This window comes from Pseudophryne corroboree, chromosome 2 (genome assembly GCF_028390025.1).
Source record: "Pseudophryne corroboree isolate aPseCor3 chromosome 2, aPseCor3.hap2, whole genome shotgun sequence".
Lineage (NCBI taxonomy): Eukaryota > Metazoa > Chordata > Amphibia > Anura > Myobatrachidae > Pseudophryne > Pseudophryne corroboree.
The window spans coordinates 934459882-934480827 of NC_086445.1; the positions used below are offsets into that span (position 1 = coordinate 934459882).

The window sequence follows — 20946 nt, forward strand, 5'->3', positions numbered from 1 at the left end:
CCTCCTGTGGCTCCATGGGATTCATCTGTTGTGCTGTATGCTCTGCAAGAGTCTCCATTTGAACCTCTTGAATCAGTGGACCTTAAATGGCTCACAGCCAAGGTCCTGTTCTTGCCGGCCATTGTCTATGCAAGACAGGTGTCTGACTTAGGCGCTTTGTCCTGTCGTCCACTCTTTCTCATATTCTACTGGGACCAGGCAGTTCTACGAACTCGCCCAGGTTATCTGCCTGAGGTGGTGTTATCTTTTCATCTTAACCAAGAGATTGTGGTTCCGACCTTTGTCTCTTTGGATTTGTCCCCCAAAGAACGTTCTTTGGATGTGTTTTGGGCTCTCCATATCTATCTGGAGAGGACTGCCTCCATCAGGAGGTCAGATTCCCTTTTTGTTTTGTTTGGTTTTCACAAACGTGGCTGGCCTGCGAATAAGCAAACCTTGGCCAGATGGATTAAAATGGTGATTGCAGAAGCCTATGCGCAGGCTGGACTCCCAGCTCCTGCTGCAGATAAAGCCCATTCTACTCGGTCTGTTGGACATTCTTGGGCGGCCCGTCGTGGCGCGTCCCCAGCACAATTGTGCAAGGCATCTATGTGGTTCTCTGTGAACACGTTTATTAGGTTCTATGCCTTTGATACTTCCGCCTCTCAGGATGATTCCTTTTGGACGCAGGGTTCTCTTACCCGCTAAGGCGCGTCCCCTCCCTTGAGGAACTGCTTTAGGACATCCCCGATGTGTTCCCTGTGGAACACTGTGTACCCCGCTGTAGAAAAGGAAAGTTATGGTAGACTTACCATGGTTAACTCTCTTTCTGCGAGGTACATTGGGTTCCACAGGGCGCCCACCCTGACGCACCTAGCTTCTTTGGGTTGTATGGCATTAGCCGCTGGTACCCAGTGGCGCACCCATGGGGGGTTTCCGAGCACCCAGAAACCCCCCTCCACCCAAAAAAATTAAGTACATTTGTTTTATTTTTTTATTTTTTTTTAGTTGCATGAGTATTGTTAATGGTTGTCTAGCGTCCTCTGCAGCCTGCTGTCTTCCTGGTGGCACTTGTAAGTGCTTAATAAAAGTTTTCTTTATTTTAATTATAGTACACATATATCCATGTGCATACATATATACACATGTATATACATATATATATATATATATATGCAGGTTGAGTATCCCATATCCAAATATTCCGAAATACAGACTTTTTTGAGTGAGAGTGAGATAGTGAAACCTTTGTTTTTTGATGACTCAATGTACACAATCTTTGTTTAATACACAGTTATTCAAAATATTGTATTAAATGACCTTCAGGCTGTGTGTATAAGGTGTATATGAAACATAACTGAATTGTGTCAGTGTACACACACTTTGTTTAATGTACAAAGTTATAAAAAAATATTGGCTAAAATGACCTTCAGGCTGTGTGTATAAGATGTATATGAAACATAAATGCATTCTGTACTTAGATTTAGGTCCCATCACTATGATATCTCATTATGGTATGCAATTATTCCAAAATACGAAAAAATCCGATATCCAAAATACCTCTGGTCCCAAGCATTTTGGATAAGGGATACTCAACCTGTGTGTGTGTGTGTGTGTGTATATATATATATATATATATATATATATATATATATATATATATATATATACATGCGTATATATATATGTGTACTGTATGTATGTGTGTGTGTGTGTATATATATATATATATGTATGCCTGTTTAATATGCTATGTATATATATATATATGTGTGTGTGTGTAGATATATTTCTCTATCGTCCTAGTGGATGCTGGGGTTCCTGAAAGGACCATGGGGAATAGCGGCTCCGCAGGAGACAGGGCACAAAAAGTAAAGCTTTAGGATCAGGTGGTGTGCACTGGCTCCTCCCCCTATGACCCTCCTCCAAGCCTCAGTTAGATTTTTGTGCCCGGCCGAGAAGGGTGCAATCTAGGTGGCTCTCCTAAAGAGCTGCTTAGAAAAGTTTAGTTTTAGGTTTTTTATTTTACAGTGAGTCCTGCTGGCAACAGGATCACTGCAACGAGGGACAGAGGGGAGAAGAAGTGAACTCACCTGCGTGCAGGATGGATTGGCTTCTTTGGCTACTGGACATTAGCTCCAGAGGGACGATCACAGGTACAGCCTGGATGGTCACCGGAGCCTTGCCGCCGGCCCCCTTGCAGATGCTGAAGTAAGAAGAGGTCCAGAATCGGCGGCAGAAGACTCCTCAGTCTTCTTAAGGTAGCGCACAGCACTGCAGCTGTGCGCCATTTTCCTCTCAGCACACTTCACACGGCAGTCACTGAGGGTGCAGGGCGCTGGGAGGGGGGCGCCCTGGGAGGCAAATGAATACCTATTTTGGCTAAAAATACCTCACATATAGCCTCCGGAGGCTATATGGAGATATTTAACCCCTGCCAGAATCCGTTAAGAGCGGGAGACGAGGCCGCCGAAAAAAGGGGCGGGGCCTATCTCCTCAGCACACAGCGCCATTTTCCCTCACAGAAAGGCTGGAGGGAAGGCTCCCAGGCTCTCCCCTGCACTGCACTACAGAAACAGGGTTAAAACAGAGAGGGGGGGCACTAATTTGGCGTTAGAAATATATAAAAAAGATGCTATAAGGGAAAACACTTATATAAGGTTGTCCCTATATAATTATAGCGTTTTTGGTGTGTGCTGGCAAACTCTCCCTCTGTCTCTCCAAAGGGCTAGTAGGTCCTGTCCTCTATCAGAGCATTCCCTGTGTGTGTGCTGTGTGTCGGTACGTGTGTGTCGACATGTATGAGGACGATGTTGGTGAGGAGGCGGAGCAATTGCCTGTAATGGTGATGTCACTCTCTAGGGAGTCGACACCGGAATGGATGGCTTATTTAGGGAATTACGTGATAATGTCAACACGCGCCAAGGTCGGTTGACGACATGAGACGGCCGACAAACAATTAGTACCGGTCCAGACGTCTCAAAAACACCGTCAGGGGTTTTAAAACGCCCGTTTACTTTAGTCGGTCGACACAGACACAGACAGGGACACTGAATCCAGTGTCGACGGTGAATAAACAAACGTATTCCTTATTAGGGCCACACGTTAAGGGCAATGAAGGAGGTGTTACATATTTCTGATACTACAAGTACCACAAAAGAGGGTATTATGTGGGATGTGAAAAAACTACCGTAGTTTTTCCTGAATCAGATAAATTAAATGAAGTGTGTGATGATGCGTGGGTTCCCCCCGATAGAAAATATGGGCGGTATACCCTTTCCCGCCAGAAGTTAGGGCGCGTTGGGAAACACCCCTTAGGGTGGATAAGGCGCTCACACGCTTATCAGAACAAGTGGCGGTACCGTCTATAGATAGGGCCGTCCTCAAGGAGCCAGCTGACAGGAGGCTGGAAAAATATCATAAAAAGTATATACACACATACTGGTGTTATACTGCGACCAGCGATCGCCTCAGCCTGGATGTGCAGAGCTGGGGTGGCTTGGTCGGATTCCCTGACTAAAAATATTGATACCCTTGACAGGGACAGTATTTTATTGACTATAGAGCATTTAAAGGATGTATTTCTATATATGCGAGATGCACAGAGGGATATTTGCACTCTGGCATCAAGAGTAAGTGCGATGTCCATATCTGCCAGAAGATGTTTATGGACACGACAGTGGTCAGGTGATGCAGATTCCAAACGGCACAAAGGTGTATTGCCGTATAAAGGAAGAGGAGTTATTTGGGGTCGGTCCATCGGACCTGGTGGCCACGGCAACTGCTGGAAAATCCACCGTTTTTACCCTAAGTCACATCTCTGCAGAAAAAGACACCGTCTTTTCAGCTTCAGTCCTTTCGTCCCTATAAGAGTCATATCTGCCCAGGGATAGAGGAAAGGGAAGAAGACTGCAGCAGGCAGCCCATTCCCAGGAACAGAAGCGTTCCACCGCTTCTGACAAGCTCTCAGCATGACGCTGAGACCGTACAGGACCCCTGGATCCTACAAGTAGTATCCCAGGGGTACAGATTGGAATGTCGAGACGTTTCCCCTGCGCAGGCTCCTGAAGTCTGCTTTACCAAGGTCTCCCTCCGACAAGGAGGCAGTATGGGAAAAAATTCACGAGCTGTATTCCCAGCAGGTGATAATTAAATTACCCCTCCTACAACAAGAAAAGGGGTATTATTCCACACTATATTGTGGTACTGAAGCCAGAAGGCTAGGTGAGACCTATTCTAAATCTAAAAAAATTTGAACACTTACAAAGGTTCAAATCAAGATGGAGTCACTCAGAGCAGTGATAACGAACCGGGAAGAAGGGGACTATCTGGTGTCCCGAGACATCAGGGATGCTTACCTCCATGTCCCAAATTTGCTCTTATCACTAAGGGTACCTCAGGTTCGTGGTACAGAACTGTCACTATCAGTTTCAGACGCTGCCGTTTGGATTGTCTACGGCACCCCGGGTCTTTACCAAGGTAATGGCCGAAATGATGGTTCTTCTTCGAAGAAAAGGCGTCTTAATTATCCCTTACTTGGACGATCTCCTGATAAGGGCATAGTCCAGGGAACAGTTGGAGGCCGGAGTAGCACTATCTCGGATACTGTTACAACAGCACGGGTGGATTCTAAATATTCCAAAATCGCAGCTGATCCCGACATCCTGTGCTTAGGGATGATTCTGGACACAGTCCAGAAAAAGGTGTTTCTCCCGGAAGAGAAAGCCAGGGAGTTATCCGAGCTAGTCAGGAACCTCCTAAAATCAGTGCATCATTGCACAAGGGCCATGGTAAAAAAATGGTGACTTCCTTCGAAGCAATTCCAGTCGGCAGATTTCATGCAAGAACTTTTCAGTGGGATCTGCTGGACAAATGGTCCGGATCGCATCTTCAGATGCATCAGCGGATAACCCTATATCCAAGGACAAGGGTGTCTCTCCTGTGGTGGTTACAGAGTGCTCATCTTCTAGAGGGCCGCAGATTCGGCATTCAGTTTTGGATGTTGGTGACCACGGAGGCCAGCCCGAGAGGCTGGGGAGCAGTCACACAAGGAAAAAATTTCCAGGGAGTGTGATCAAGTCTGGAGATTTTTCTCCACATAAATATAGCTAAGGGTAAAATTATAATGCTCTAAGCTTAGCAAGACCTCTGCTTCAAGGTCAGCCGGTATTGATCCAGTGGGATAAAACATCACGGCAGTCGCCCACGTAAATAGACAGGGCGGCACAAGAAGCAGGAGGGCAGTGGCAAAAACTGCAAGGACTTTTCGCTGGGCGGAAAATCATGTGATAGCACTGTCAGCAGTGTTTCATTCCGGGAATGGAAACTGGGAAGCAGACTTCCTCAGTAGGCACGACCTCCACCCGGCAGAGTGGGAACTTCATGGGGAAGTTTTCCACATAATTGTAAACCGTTGGGAATTACCAAAGGTGGACATGATGGCGTCCCGTCTGAACAAAAAACGGGACAGGTATTGCGCCAGGTTAAGAGACCCTCAGGCAATAGCTGTGGACGTTCTGGTAACACCGTGGGTGTACCAGTCGGTGTATGTGTTCCATCCTCTGCTTTTCATACCTAAGGTACTGAGAATTATAAGACGTAGAGGAGTAAGAACTATACTCATGGCTCCGGATTGGCCAAGAAGGACTTGGTACCCGGAACTTCAAGAGATGCTCACAGAGGACTTATGGCCTCTGCCGCTAAGAAGGGACTTGTTTCAGCAAGTACCATGTCTGTTCCAAGACTTACCGCAGCTGCGTTTGACGGCATGGCGGTGGAACGCCGGATCCTAAGGGAAAAGGCATTCAGGAAGAGGTCATTCCTACCCTGGTCAAAGCCAGAAAGGAGGTGACCGCACAACATTATCACCACATGTGGCGAAAATATGTTGCGTGGTGTGAGGCCAGGAAGGCCCCACGAAGAAATTTCAACTCGGTCGATTCCTGCATTTCTTGCAAACAGGAGTGTCTATGGGCCTCAAATTGGGGTCCATTAAGGTTCAAATTTCGGCCCTGTCGATTTTTCTTCCAGAAAGAATTGGCTTCAGTTCCTGAAGTCCAGAAGTTTGTCAAGGGAGTATTGCATATACAACCCCCTTTTGTGCCTCCAGTGGCACTGTGGGATCTCAACGTAGTTCTGGGATTCCTCAAAACACATTGGTTTAAAACCAGTCAAATCTGTGGATTTGAAGCATCTCACATGAAAAGTGAACATGCTCTTGGACCTGGCCTGGACCAGGCGAGTGTCAAATTGGTGGTTTTTTTTTCTCAAAAAAGCCCATATCTGTTTGTCCATTCGGACAGGGCAGAGCTGCGGACTCGTCCCCAGTTCTCTCCCTAAGGTGGTGTCAGTGTTTCACCTGAACCAGCTTATTGGGGTGTCTTGCGCCTACTAGGGACTTGGAGGACTCCAAGTTGCTAGATGTGGTCAGGGCCCTGAAAATATAGGTTCCAGGACGGCTGGAGTCAGGAAAACTGACTTGCTGTTATCCTGTATGCACCCAACAAACTGGGTGCTCTTGCTTTTAAGCAGACTTTTGCTAGTTGGATGTGTAATACAATTCAGCTTGCACATTCTGTGGCAGGCCTGCCACAGCCAAAATATGTAAATGCCCATTCCACAAGGAAGGTGGGCTCATCTTGGGCGGCTGCCCGAGGGGTCTCGGCTTTACAACTTTGCCGAGCGGCTATTTAGTCAGGGGCAAACACGTTTGTAAAATCCTACAAATTTGATACCCTGGCTAAGGAGGACCTGGAGTTCTCTCATTCGGTGCTGCAGAGTCATCCGCACTCTCCCGCCCGTTTGGGAGCTTTGGTATAATCCCCATGGTCCTTTCAGGAACCCCAGCATCCACTAGGACGATAGAGAAAATAAGAATTTACTTACCGATAATTCTATTTCTCGGAGTCCGTAGTGGATGCTGGGCGCCCATCCCAAGTGCGGATTATCTGCATTACTTGTACATAGTTACAAAAATCGGGTTATTATTGTTGTGAGCCATCCTTTCAGAGGCTCCGCTGTTATCATACTGTTAACTGGGTTCAGATCACAGGTTGTACAGTGTGATTGGTGTGGCTGGTATGAGTCTTACCCGGGATTCATAAATCCTTCCTTATTGTGTACGCTCGTCCGGGCACAGTACCTAACTGAGGCTTGGAGGAGGGTCATAGGGGGAGGAGCCAGTGCACACCACCTGATCCTAAAGCTTTACTTTTTGTGCCCTGTCTCCTGCGGAGCCGCTATTCCCCATGGTCCTTTCAGGAACCCCAGCATCCACTACGGACTCCGAGAAATAGAATTATCGGTAAGTAAATTCTTATTATATATATATATATATATATATATATGTGTGTGTGTGTGTGTGTGTGGAGAGATATATATATATATATACACACACACACAGACACACTAGTTTTGTGGACCCAGCACATGCTGTGTCACCTCAGTCCCCACCCCTGTGCTTGGCTCCACCCAGTTCTGGAAACCCCCCCCATGCAAATCCTGCGTTTGCCACTGGTACCCTCTCCTGTCGTGAGATTGTGGTTCTATGTGACTAACATCTGCCTTCTCTTTTACCTACTTCTGCATTGTACTGGTTAATGAAACTGAGCTCTCAGTGCCTGGAGGCGGGGTTATAGATGAGGCCCCAGTGCATCCTGAGACAGTCAAAGCTTTGACTGATGGTGCCTCTGGATCCAAGATCCCGCTCTACACCCTTGTGTATTCCCTGTGGAGCCCAGTGTACCTTGCAGAAACGGAGTTAACCATGGTAAGTCTTACCATAACTCTCATTATTTTGGGTTGAACAGTTCCAGTGTTTGTACAGCACTTACCTGCCCTGACTTTTCAGCCATCAGCCTGGTTTCTTTAAGGTTTATGTATGTTTAGTGCAAATTGATTTTTATTGGTTTACTTGGACTCCTGTCCAGCAGTTGTAGAAAACAAAGGTGTTGCAATGGGCACAATATGAACCACAACAAAAGGGGGAGGAGAAAAACCCTGTTCTTGAGAAGGTCAGGTGGGCTGCACTGGATGTCTATACACATTTGTTTACCAGCAAGTATGACTGTGAATATAGTAAGCGTGTTTAAATTCCCTGGATCCTTAAAATGTCTTTTGTCTGTTTGATTTGTCTAAACTTGTTTCCTAATTATATTCAATGGCAGCTTTTTTCTTTATTATATACAATGAAATGAGAATATGAAGCTGTGTCATCAGAACTGCAACACTTCTATTCATGGACCAGGTCAGGATGAAAAAAAAAAAATGTTGCTGGACAGTTGGTAGATATGCAGCAAAGATAAACAGAACAGTCCCACACCAGAAACACTTTTAACCATGAGCGTTTTGACTAGGTTATAATAACGCAAGTAGAGATTAAATTATTTTTTGCTGACAACACAATTCATTCCCTTATTGGGAGTGGAGACCCACTGCTATAAAGCTTAATTTACTTAGTTGCTATAAACTGTCTGTAGTCTCAGAAGTAATTAGCAGGATCTCTTTTGTGTAATTCAGTGTTTGCTTTACAGCTGATCAGTTCTTTTATGGGGACTCATGAGAGCTATTACTAGGACAATACACAGGAAAGCGGACTTCCTCTCTTAAGGGGGGTACTCACGGCGCGATATTCTAAGCAATCTGACTAGATTGCTTAGAATATCGGGATGATCGCTCCGTGTGTAGCCCCCTCGGCGATAGCGATGCGCGGCCCCGCACATCGCTATCGCCGCTGCTAGATTGGCCTGCATGCAGGCCAATCTAGCGGGTCGCTCACTTCACCCGCTGGGTGAAGTGAGCGGCCCCCCCGTCTCCCCCCGCACGCTCAGCACAGATCGCGCTGTGCTGAGCGGCAGGAGAGATGTGTGCTGAGCGCTTCGCTCAGCACACATCTCTCCTATATCGGCCCGTGGGTACTGGGCTTTAGGGGCAGATGTATTAAGCCTGGAGAAGTGATAAAGCAGTGATAAGTGGAAGGTGATAACGCATCAGCCAATCAGATTCTAACTGTAAATTTACATATTGGAGCTGATTGGCTGGTGCATTATCACCTTGCACTTATCACTGCTTTATCACTTCTCCAGGGTTAATACATCTGACTGTTACTTCCTTACTGATTATTTCTGTCTTGGTTTGAAATTGTGCAAATGTTCCGAACTACTGTACTTTGTGAAATGAGAAATAGGATAGATCTGTAAATGTGGTTGGCAGCTACAAAGCTGCAGGGTTTTACCTTGCATGGCCAGACCAAATTTCCCAATTTGCGATGCAACCTTTCCATAATTCCATGGGGCTTGTTTATTTATATTACAGTATTTATGTTCCCCTCCCCCGCACTATGATCGCCAGCACATGTGCTTCAGAATGCCATCCGCATGGCATTCTGGGGTCTCAGTTCTGGCAGTGATGTCAGCGGTCAGGGACCGCCATATCATTGCAGCTGTCCGGGGAGCCAGAGGAGACAAGTGCAGAACGGATCTCCTAATCTACAAGCAGGGTCACACAGTGGGGCAGCATGTCACATGTGATGTGACCTAGCCAGGTAATGTACTCCGGTCACGTCACATGCAACTATGCCAGGCAAGGGGTTAACTTAATACATCTCAGGTTGGCTCCTCACATGCACAGTAGTAGCCTCAGTGGTCATCTAGGTACAGTGAAAGAAGTTTCCCTGAAGGAGCAACAACATAGAATCTGTGCATTTGTCCGTATTCAATTGCGTTTGGGCATCCATGCAGATCGCATATGGGGTCAATTCAATTCAGTGCGGATTTAATTCGATGGGAATTAGCTGCCGGTGCTATTCAGTTTAGCGCGATGTGCCACGTGACAAGGATTTCTTCCCGCATCCCCCTGAGGGTGTGCGAGCAGAAATCTGGCAAAAGTGCTGGCACGATGCTGTTTTTCCCCTTAGTATGCCAGAAACAGCATCGCGGCTGGCACTTAAGTCGGATAATGCTGGTTCTCGTGACAAAACACCCTGTTTAGTCCGCTAGAACCGGCCTTCTCCAACATAACAACGCACTGAATTGAACAGCTCTGTGAGCTAATTCCTGGCGCTATTCAATCTGCGCTGAATTGTATTGACCCCTATATTTGTACCAGAGTGACAATCTACATTTTGCTCTTATTGTACTCTCTGAGCAGTGTGATCCGATGCCCTCATGTGCTGTTCAATGTCAGTGCTCCCCCCACTTTTTATCCTCCTATTTCACCCTCTCCTACTCTATCTTTTCTCTCTTTCCCTCCCATACTGTGTCTGATTCTGTTATCAGCATTTGAAGTTATTATGTAGATTATGTAGGCTGTTTCAGTAGGTGCTAAATCTTGCCCGATTTTAAAATATAATGTGCCCTGACCTTATGGAAGCGACCCACTGAAACAGCCTGCTCTATGCCATCCCTTACACGCAGGCTGCATTGTCCCGCTGGTGGGAAAAGTTGTGGTGTAGCGCACACCGCCGGTGAACAGATGCCATGCATGGTATCTATTCACTATGTGCAGCAAGGCCCCACCGATTTTATGCATGCCACACAGGGGGGAGGGGGCAGTGTTTGCTGGGAGGGAACAGATTGGCTGCCTCTCAGGTGGAAATGCAAAAGAAGCCCCCGAATCTATTGCATTCTGGGGCTTGGCGCATATGCGGGAAGTGGGATATCACTGAGCAATTTGTTTTGTATTTTGTAGAATGTTAAAATCATGATTGATATAATTGATATGTAATAGCAGAGTCATAAACAGCAGTCTTAATCATATGAACTAACCTGAGGATGGTGGCAAGGTTAGAATGTCGTCATAATAAATGTGAACACCTGGAAAATGTTGACATGAAGAGAATTTAGAAATTTCGACATTGTCAAGATATTAGTCGACATAAGGGTTACAAATAATTGAAAAGGTCACTGTCGACTTTCTCATGTCTGTCAAAAATACTGAACCCCTTGAGAGTTTGCAGATTGTGTCTGCCGTCTCATAATGGAACTCTTCCTATGTTATATGTGTTGTTATATGTGTCACTGGAAGTTTCTTTCCCAGCAGAGTAGTTATATTGCAACTGCTGTTATACCAGATTGTGGAGTCTAATTGACAAGGCATGGGAGTTCACCCTTACTTCTGAACTTCTGATGCCCTTATTTAATTGTTTATATAGAACTAAACAATCCTTCATTGACTGCGGATTGTTGCAGATGCGTTATTGGTCCCTAGGACTTGTGAATTGACAACTACCTTTATGGAGCAGTGTGTTGAAAATGTTTTGCTCAGAATTGTGCATATCATTTTCATATTATTTTTTAATCTAACTTTATGTACATCTGTTTTTACATAGAATTGTAAAGTTGGTAATTTATATTGTTCCTTTTCAGTTATTTTTATTCTAAACCCATTCCTTTTATGTGTACACTATTTTTGGAGGGGTATAAATCCCCTTTTCCGACTAGCTACAAAACTTGTGCATTTGCTTCAGCTATATAAATGGGTTTTTTTTGTTATAATTCCGACCACCCTAATCAGTGCCGAGACCTACTCCTAGCTTGCGATCACTTCAGACTATTTAGTTCCTGTTTTGACGTCACAAACGCACCCTGCGTTCGGCCAGCCATGCCTACGTTTTTCCAGCCACTCCTGCATTTTTATCTGGCACGCCTGCATTTTTTCACACACTCCCCGAAAATGGACAGTTACCACCCAGAAACACCCACTTCCTGTCAATCACTCTGCGGCCAGCAGTGCGACTGAAAGCGTCGCGAGAGCATGTGTAAAACTGCATCGGCTTTTGTGAAAGTACGTCGGGCGTGCGCAGTGCGCACCATGCGCATGCGCAGAAGTGCCGATTTTTAGCCTGATCGCTGTGCTGCGAACAACGGCAACTAACGATCAACTCGGAATGAGGGCCTATGTCCGCTATCTACAGCTGCAGTCTGGTGGTAGCCTACAACTGTCTAGATAATGTATATACTGTACCTGTTTGTGTTTAAAACCAAGTAGGATTATAGAAATGTGACACTGTGGAAAGACTGGCTAACAGGCCACTGTCCTTTTTTTTTAAAGGTGCAATCGGATGCCACAGCTTCATATGGCAGTGTATTTTCCTGCATTCATTTACAACTGTGTAAATTAACATGACACAGTCTGTTAAACAATGATTGCCTCTTATGCAAACAACATAATAAAATTATCCCTGTCTGGGTAGCTAACTCACCTACAGGGCGAATTCAATTGAGAGCAAATTGCTATTGGCGTGGCTTTTAAACGGCGGCATCAGCAGCCTGAATCGCACCCTGCTTTGTTTAGAAGTGCTCGTTACCTTATGGAGTAGCAAACACTTTTGAGCATGGTCCTGCTCCCATAAAGCGCGGCGGCTGACACACACATTCAGCCAGGCGAATCTATTCGCCCTCAATTGAATTCCCCTCTTAGTTTGCCTTATCTGACCCCTGGGTCTACATTGGTTACACACTCCACAGATCTCTTTTGACTTCAGATAAACGCTCCGATTCTCAATTTTAAGTGGTTGTTAATGAGCCTGATGTAGATGTGGTTGGAGTAGCTGTCACTGCTGCTTATAAGGAAGCAGCAGTGATAGCATAGCACTCATATATTAATGCTGCAGGAAACGTCACATCTCCTCCTTGCAGTAGTGATTCGAGCAGCAGCAGTGGATTACCTGCAACACCATTGGCCGGCTGCGTGACCCAGGGGCACCTCCCACAAAATGGCCGAAACCTGTCAATCTCTTGCATATAAATACTCACTGCAAGCATATCCGCATTTCATGGCAATTCTCTTGCGGCATGTTCATTGCTGCTCCACCGATAATCGCTCAACTGCATAAATATACTGAAATAGCAACTACATCTGAATAACACCCACTATTTGTGTGGATCACAGGGCGAGCAGTTTAAAGAGTGGAGAAGATGAGAAGTTGCCCGTAGCAACCAATTTACATTAGACTAGCATTTGTCAAGTACATTTTATAAAATGATAGGTAAGCTCTGGTTGCTATTGGCAACTTCTTTTTACTGCTTGAAACATCCGCCCTACAACTTGGATATTCGTGCCAGTTGGTTTCATTGGTTTGTTTGATGTATATTAATATATACCAATGAAGCAGAAGTGATTTTTGGGAATCCATTTTCTCTGACGTCCTAGTGGATGCTGGGGACTCCGTAAGGACCATGGGGAATAGACGGCTCCGCAGGAGACTGGGCACATCTAAAGAAAGCTTTAGGACTATCTGGTGTGCACTGGCTCCTCCCCCTATGACCCTCCTCCAAGCCTCAGTTAGATTTCTGTGCCCGGCTGAGCTGGATGCACACTAGGGGCTCTCCTGAGCTCCTAGAAGAAAGTATAGTTTAGGTTTTTTATTTTCAGTGAGACCTGCTGGCAACAGGCTCACTGCAACGAGGGACTAAGGGGAGAAGAAGCGAACCTACCTAAGTGGTGGTAGCTTGGGCTTCTTAGGCTACTGGACACCATTAGCTCCAGAGGGATCGAGCACAGGACCTGACCTCGTCGTCCGTTCCCGGAGCCGCGCCGCCGTCCCCCTTACAGAGCCAGAAACAAGAAGGTGGTCCGGAAAATCGGCGGCTGAAGACTTCTGTCTTCTCCAAGGTAGCGCACAGCACTGCAGCTGTGCGCCATTGCTCCTCATGCACACCACACACTGCGGTCACTGATGGGTGCAGGGCGCTGGGGGGGGGGCGCCCTGAGCAGCAATAATAACACCTTGGCTGGCAAAACTAACACCATATATAGCCCCAGAGGCTATATAGGTGTATATTAACCCCTGCCAGAAACGATAAAATAGCGGGAGAAAGCCCGCCGAAAAAGGGGCGGAGCCATCTCCCTCAGCACACTGGCGCCATTTTCCCTCACAGCTCTGCTGGAAGGATCGCTCCCTGGCTCTCCCCTACAGTCCTGCACTACAGAAAAGGGTTAAAAAGAGAGGGGGGGGGGGGGGCACAAATTAGGCGCAGTATATATATATTATGCAGCTATAAGGGAAAACACTCTCTATAGGTGATATCCCTGTGATATATAGCGCTCTGGTGTGTGCTGGCATACTCTCCCTCTGTCTCCCCAAAGGGCTTTGTGGGGTCCTGTCCTCTGTCAGAGCATTCCCTGTGTGTGTGCTGTGTGTCGGTACTGCTGTGTCGACATGTATGATGAGGATAATGATGTGGAGGCGGAGCAAATGCCTGTGAATGGGATGTCACCCCCCTGCGGGGTCGACACCGGTGTGGATGGACTTATGGAAGGAATTACGTGACAGTGTCAACTCCTTACATAAAAGGTTTGACGACATAGGACAGCCGGCTGCTCAGCTTGTGCCTGTCCAAGCGTCTCACATGTCATCAGGGGCTCTAAAACGCCCGCTACCTCAGATGGCAGACACAGATGTTGACACGGATACCGACTCCAGTGTCGACGACAATGAGACTAGTGTATCTTCCAATAGGGCCACCCGTTACATGATTGAGGCAATGAAGAATGTATTACACATTTCTGATAATACCCCAGATACCACAAAAAAGGGTATTATGTTGGTGACAGAAAACTACCAGTAGTTTTCCTGCATCTGAGGAATTGATATGAGGTGTGTGAGGAAGCGTGGACTTCCCCCGATAAGAAATTGATAATTTCTAAAACAGCGTACCCTTTTCCGCCAGAGGATAGGTCACGTTGGAAAATAACCCCTAGGGTAGAAAAAGCGGTTACACGCTTATTAAAAAAGGTGGCACTACCATCACGGATACGGCCGCCCTGAAGGACCTGCTGATAGAAAGCAGAAAACTACCCTTAAAGCTATATACACACACACGGGCATTATATTGAGACCTGCTATTGCCTCGGCATGGATGTGCAGTGCGGCAGCTGCGTGGTCAGATTCCCTGTCGGATAATATTTATACTATAGATAGGGACAATATTTTGCTGAAAATAGAGCATATAAAAGACGCTGTCTTATACATGCGTGATGCACAGAGGGATATTTTCCGACTGGCATCACTAATAAGCGCTATGTAAAACCATTGCCGCCAGACGGGGGTTATGGACTCGGCAATGGTCGGGCGATGCCGATTTAAAACGGCACATGGAAGTTTGCCCTAGAAGGGGGTGGAACTGTTTGGGGATGGTTTTTCAGACCTCGTTTCCACAGCTACGGCTGGGAAATCAAAACTTTTGCCACAAGCTACCCCACAGCAAAAGTAAGCACTGTATTATCAGGTACAGTCCCTTCGGCCCCAGAAAAGTAGAGAGCTAGAGGCTCATCTTTTCTACCAAGAGGAAAAGGTAGAGGGAAAAAGCTGCAGCACACAGCTAGTTCCCGGGAGCAGAAGTCCTCCCCTGCGTCCGGTAAGTCCACAGCATGACGCTGGGGCTGCTCAGGCGGACCCGGGTACGGTGGGGGCCCGTCTCAGAAATTTCAGCGCACAGTGGGCTCTCTCACAGGTGGATCCCTGGGTTCTTCAAACAGTATCTCAGAGGTACAGGCTGGAATTCGAGACGTCTCCCCCCTGCCGTTTCCTAAAATCTGCCTTACCGGCAACTCCCTCTACCAGGGAGGCAGTGTTGGTGGCAATCCAAAAAACTGTATTCACAGCAAGTGATTATCAAGGTACCCCTCCTTCAACAGGAAAAGGGTTACTTTTCCACAATGTTTGTGGTACCGAAACCGGACGGTTCGGTGAGACCCATCTTAAATATAAAAAATCCTTGAACACATATAACAAAAGATTCAAGTGCAAGATGGAATCGCTCAGGGCGATTATTGCGAACCTGGACGAGGGGGATTACAGGGTCTCTCTGGACATCAAGGATACTTACCTGCATGTCCCCATTTACCCTCCTCACCAGGAGTACCTCAAGGTTGTGGTACAGGACTGTCTCTATCAGTTCCAGACGCTGCCGTTTGGATTATCCACGGCACCGAGGGTGTTTACCAGGGTAATGACCGAAATGATGATATTCCTTCGCAAGAAGGGAGTTTTAATTATCCCGTACTTGGACGATCTCCTGATAAAGGCGAGGTCCAAGGAACAGTTGGTAAAGGGGGTAGCACTTTCTCGGGAAGTGCTGCAACAGCAGGACTGGATTCTCAATTCCAAAGTCACAGCTGGTCCCGACGACACGTCTTCTGTTCCTGGGAATGATTCTGGAAACAGACCAGAAAAAAGTGTTTCTTCCACTGGAAAAAGCCGAGGAGTTGTCATCTCTAGTCAGAAACCTCCTAAGACCGGGACAGGTGTCGGTACATCAATGCACACGAGTCCTGGAAAAAAATGGTAGCTTCGTACGAAGCAATTCCATTCGGAAAGTTCCACGCAAGGATTTTCCGGTGGGACCTGTTGGACAAATGGTCCGGGTCCCATCTCCAGATACAGCAGCGGATAACCCGGTCGGCAAGAACCAGGGTGTCGCTGCGGTGGTGGCTGCAGAGGGCTCATCTACTAGAGGGCCGCAGATTCGGAATACAGGACTGGGTCCTGGTGACCACGGATGCCAGCCTTCGGGGCTGGGGTGCAGTCACACAGGGAATAAAATTCCAAGGACTATGGTCCAAACAGGAGTTTTCACTTAACATAAATTTTCTGGAGATAAGAGCCATTTACAAGGCCCTAAGCAAAACAAGGCCCCTGCTTCACCAGCCGTACGGTTCCAATCAGACAACATCACGGCGCTCGCCCATGTAAGCAGGCAGGGCGGCACAAGAAGCAGGAGGGCAATGGCAGAAGCCACAAGGATTCCCCGTTGGGCGGAAAATCATGTGGTAGCACTGGCAGCAGTGTTCATTCCGGGAGTGGACAACTGGGAAGCAGACTTCCGCAACAGACTCCACCCGGGAGAATAGGAACTTCATCCAGAAGTCTTCCAAATGCTGGTAAACCGTTGGGAAAGACCACAGGTGGACATGATGGCGTCCCGCCTCAATAAAAAAGATATTGCGCCAGGTCAAGGGAACCTCAGGCGATCGCTGTGGACGCTCTAGGGACACCACGGGTATACCAGTCGGTTTATGTGTTCCCTCCTCTCCCTCTCATACCCAAGGTACTGAGGATAATAAGAAAAAGAGGAGTAAGAACTATACTCATTATTTCGGATTGGCCAAGAAGGGCTTGGTACCCGGAACTTCAAGAGATGATCTCAGAGGACCCATGGCCTCTGCCACTCAGACAGGATCTGCTGCAGCAGGGGCCCTGTCTGTTCAAAGACTTACCGCGGCTGCGTTGACGGCATGGCGGTTGAACACCGGATCCTGAGTGAAAAAGGCATTCCAGAGGTAGTCATTCTTATCCTGATCAAAGCCAGGAAGGATGTCAGCCTGAAGTTCAGACGTTGTAAGGGAGTGCTGCATATTCAGCCCCTTCTTTGTGCCCCAGTGGCACCTTGGGATCTCAATGTGGTTTTGGAGTTCCTGGAATCACATTGGTTTGAGCCACTTAAAACCGTGGATTTGAAATATCTCACATGAAAAATGGTCATGTGTTGGCTCTGGCTTCGGCCAGGCATGTGTCAGAATTGGCGGCTTTGTCATAAAAAAGCCCTTACCTGACTTTCCATAGGGATAGGGCAGAGTTGAGGACTCGTCCTCACTTTCTCCAGAAGGTGGTTTTCAGGTTTTTCACTTGTACCAACCTATTATTGGTGCCTGCGGCTACTAGGGTCCTGGAGGATTCCAAGTTACTGGACGTAGTCAGGGCCCTGAAAAATTATGTTTCCAGGACGGCTGGAGTCAGGAAAACTGACTCGCTGTTTATCCTAGATGCACCCAACAAGCTGGGTGCTCCTGCTTCTAAGCAGACTATAGCGCGCTGGATTTGTAGCAAAATTTTATAAATTTGATACCCTGGCTGAGGAGGACCTGGAGTTCTCTCATTCGGTGCTGCAGAGTAATCCGCACTCTCCCGCCCGTTTGGGAGCTTTGGTATAATCCCCATGCTCCTTACGGAGTCCCCAGCATCCACTAGGACGTCAGAGAAAATAAGATTTTACTCACCGGTAAATCTATTTCTCGTAGTCCGTAGTGGATGCTGGGCGCCCATCCCAAGTGCGGATTGTCTGCAATACTTGTAAATAGTTATTGTTACACAAATCGGGTTGTTATTGCGAACCATCTATTCAGAGGTTCCATTGTTATCATACTGTTAACTGGGGTTCCTATCACGAGTTATATGGTGTGATTGGTGTGGCTGGTATGAGTCTTACCCGGGATTCAAAATCCTTCCTTATTGTGTCAGCTCTTCCGGGCACAGTGTCCTAACTGAGGCTTGGAGGAGGGTCATAGGGGGAGGAGCCAGTGCACACCAGATAGTCCTAAAGCTTTCTTTAGATGTGCCCAGTCTCCTGCGGAGCCGTCTATTCCCCATGGTCCTTACGGAGTCCCCAGCATCCACTACGGACTACGAGAAATAGATTTACCGGTGAGTAAAATCTTATTTTTTTAATGCAAACACCATATATTCTTAAAGTCAGTTATGATGCTGCTTAGGGAAAGATGTCCTTGTATGCTTATAGCCAATCATCATGCTTGTTAGGGAAGGAAAGAGTGTACATGCTTATAGCCAATCATAAGGCTGGTAAGGAAAGGAAAGAGTGTATATGCTTATAGCCAATCATAAGGCTGGTTAGGAAAGGAAAGAGTGTGTATGCTTATAGCTAATCGTAAGGCTGGTTAGGGAAGGAAAGACTGTGTATGCTTATAGCAAATCATAAGGCTGGTTAGGGAAGGAAAGACTGTGTATGCTTATAGCCAATCATAAGGCTGGTTAGGGAAGGAAAGACTGTGTATGCTTATAACCAATCATAAGACTGGTTAGGGAAGGAAAGACTGTGTAGGCTTATAGCTAATCATAAGGTTGGTTAGGGAAGGAAAGACTGTGTATGCTTATAGCTAATCATAAGGCTGGTTAGGGAAGGAAAGACTGTGTATGCTTTAGCTAATAAGACTGCATAGGTATTTGAAAAGACCATTTAAGCTGTTAATCAGAAGGCTACATAGGGATGTATGCTCAAATTCACAAACTACATTGTAGAAAAGATGGTTGTGTGTAGGGTAAATTTTTTCTATAATTACCTGAATAGGACTCTTACACTTGTACCATTATAATTGTAAATTAAGCAGGAACCACGGGCAAAGTACCTACATAGTTATAAATGTTCACTAAAATTCTAGCCCTGTGTTTAGGGTATCCGGTTGATAGATAGACAGTGTCTAGTTAGACAGTCAATAGACACCATATGTTAGACAGACATTAGGTCGACAGGGTCAAAAGGTTGACATAAAAAAGGTAGACAGTACGAAAAGTCGACAGGGTCAAAAGGTCGACATGAAAATGGTCGACATGAAAAAGATAGACAAATGTTTTTGTTTTATTTAACATGTTTTTGGACTATTTCATACCTTCTCTATCCATGTCGGCATAGAGTTGGTTATAAACCTTGTGGCGAGCCACCGAGCCCGAAGCGTGGCGAGCGTATGCCTTTCTACAATTGGGGGTCCCAGATGACCAAACTATCCACAAAAATGCAAAAAACGTAGTGTCTACCTTTTTTTTTATGTCGACCATTTTCATGTCAACTTTTTGACCCTGTCGACTCAATGTCTGTCTAACATATGGTGTCTATCTATTGACTGTCTAACTAGACACTGTCTATCTTTTATACCACACCTGTATTTAGTGTTGTGGCTACTGTGAAGTCTGTGTTTAGAAATGTACTTAATTGTGGGTAGATCGCAGCCTGTTTATCACCTTTTCACATGCCATAGATTGCAATTTAGAAAAGCACAGTTTTATCAGAAATTAATACGAACCATCATCCAACACATGCAATTTGTTTCTAATTAATACCCCTTTCACACTGACAAATATTTCCCGGGATATTGCACATGAACGCGCATCAACCCGGGAATTTGCTCAGTTTGAAAGGGTACAGGAACAATATCCCAGGACGAGCATCCCGGTATTTCATCCCAGGTCTCGACCTGGGTTGAAGCCGGAATCGACCCGGAATGCGTGCAGTGTGAACGGGTATGCCGGGTTAAGGCAACCTGGCACCCGTTCATGACATAGGAGGAGGCGGTGCATGGAGATGATCATCTCCAAGCACAGCCTCCGGCAGCTTCAGCAGTGGCATCACCAACCCGGCAATATGCCGTGTCGGGCCACAAGTCTGAAAGGGGTCTCAAGCCGGTCGCACCTGGGAAGCACCTGTGTACACGTTCCGGGTGCGACCCGGCTATGTGAGTCTGAAAGGGGTATAAAAGAATTGTAGTTTTCATTCATGTGTTTTTGTTTTTGTTTTTTAGGTATTTTAGTCATGAGAAAGTTCCTGTTTGTTGGAATAGTTTTCGCGGCTTTACTTCATTTCATGCTCCATATATTTGTTCAAAAGAAAACCATTTCTACGTAAGTGCAAACTGTATGTATATATTTCTGTACATGTAACATCAATAGTGTTTAGTTATCTTTGGATATTCTTGGCTCAAACACTGTCCAACACTCCTCTCTTTTCTCACTGCCTTCTTGCAGCTTCCATGCCTCTTTAGAAGGAAAACAACCTTTTGCTAGATCAATAGTGAATACGTCTTCCATGTAGACTGATCTGGTTGATTAGGCTAATGGACGACGTATACAGCTTGATTGGATAATTTGATTGCACACCTGGTGGGTCAGGCAGAATAACCGTATCAGAGGGAGCCCTGATGACAGCACAGACAGACCATATCATTTACTGTCCTATTTGATTTTCCAGTTAAACCCTTCAACTCTCAGTCCTGAGCCATTGCCTTGCTTTTTTTGTCCCAGCAGATGGTATGTATCAGGGAAACTTTGCTAAAGCACAAAGGGGGCAATTTAATTAGATTGCGGCTGTATGTTGCACTCAATCCACGTGACCCAAGTACAATATCTTATACTATGCTTATACTTATGCACAAGCTAGTCACAAATACTTGCGGCAGTACAAT

General features: G+C 46.3%; 1 protein-coding gene across 5 annotated transcripts in view; it reads left to right on the forward strand.

Moving 5' to 3' along the window:
• ST3GAL6 (ST3 beta-galactoside alpha-2,3-sialyltransferase 6) overlaps positions 1-20946 on the forward strand; it is a 358764-nt gene that overhangs the window by 186473 nt on the left and 151345 nt on the right. For all 5 annotated transcript variants that reach the window (XM_063956263.1, XM_063956267.1, XM_063956266.1 and 2 more), the window contains exon 3: positions 20287-20386. In XM_063956263.1, coding sequence (XP_063812333.1) covers positions 20287-20386 — 100 coding nt within the window. The remainder of the gene's footprint in view (positions 1-20286; positions 20387-20946) is intronic.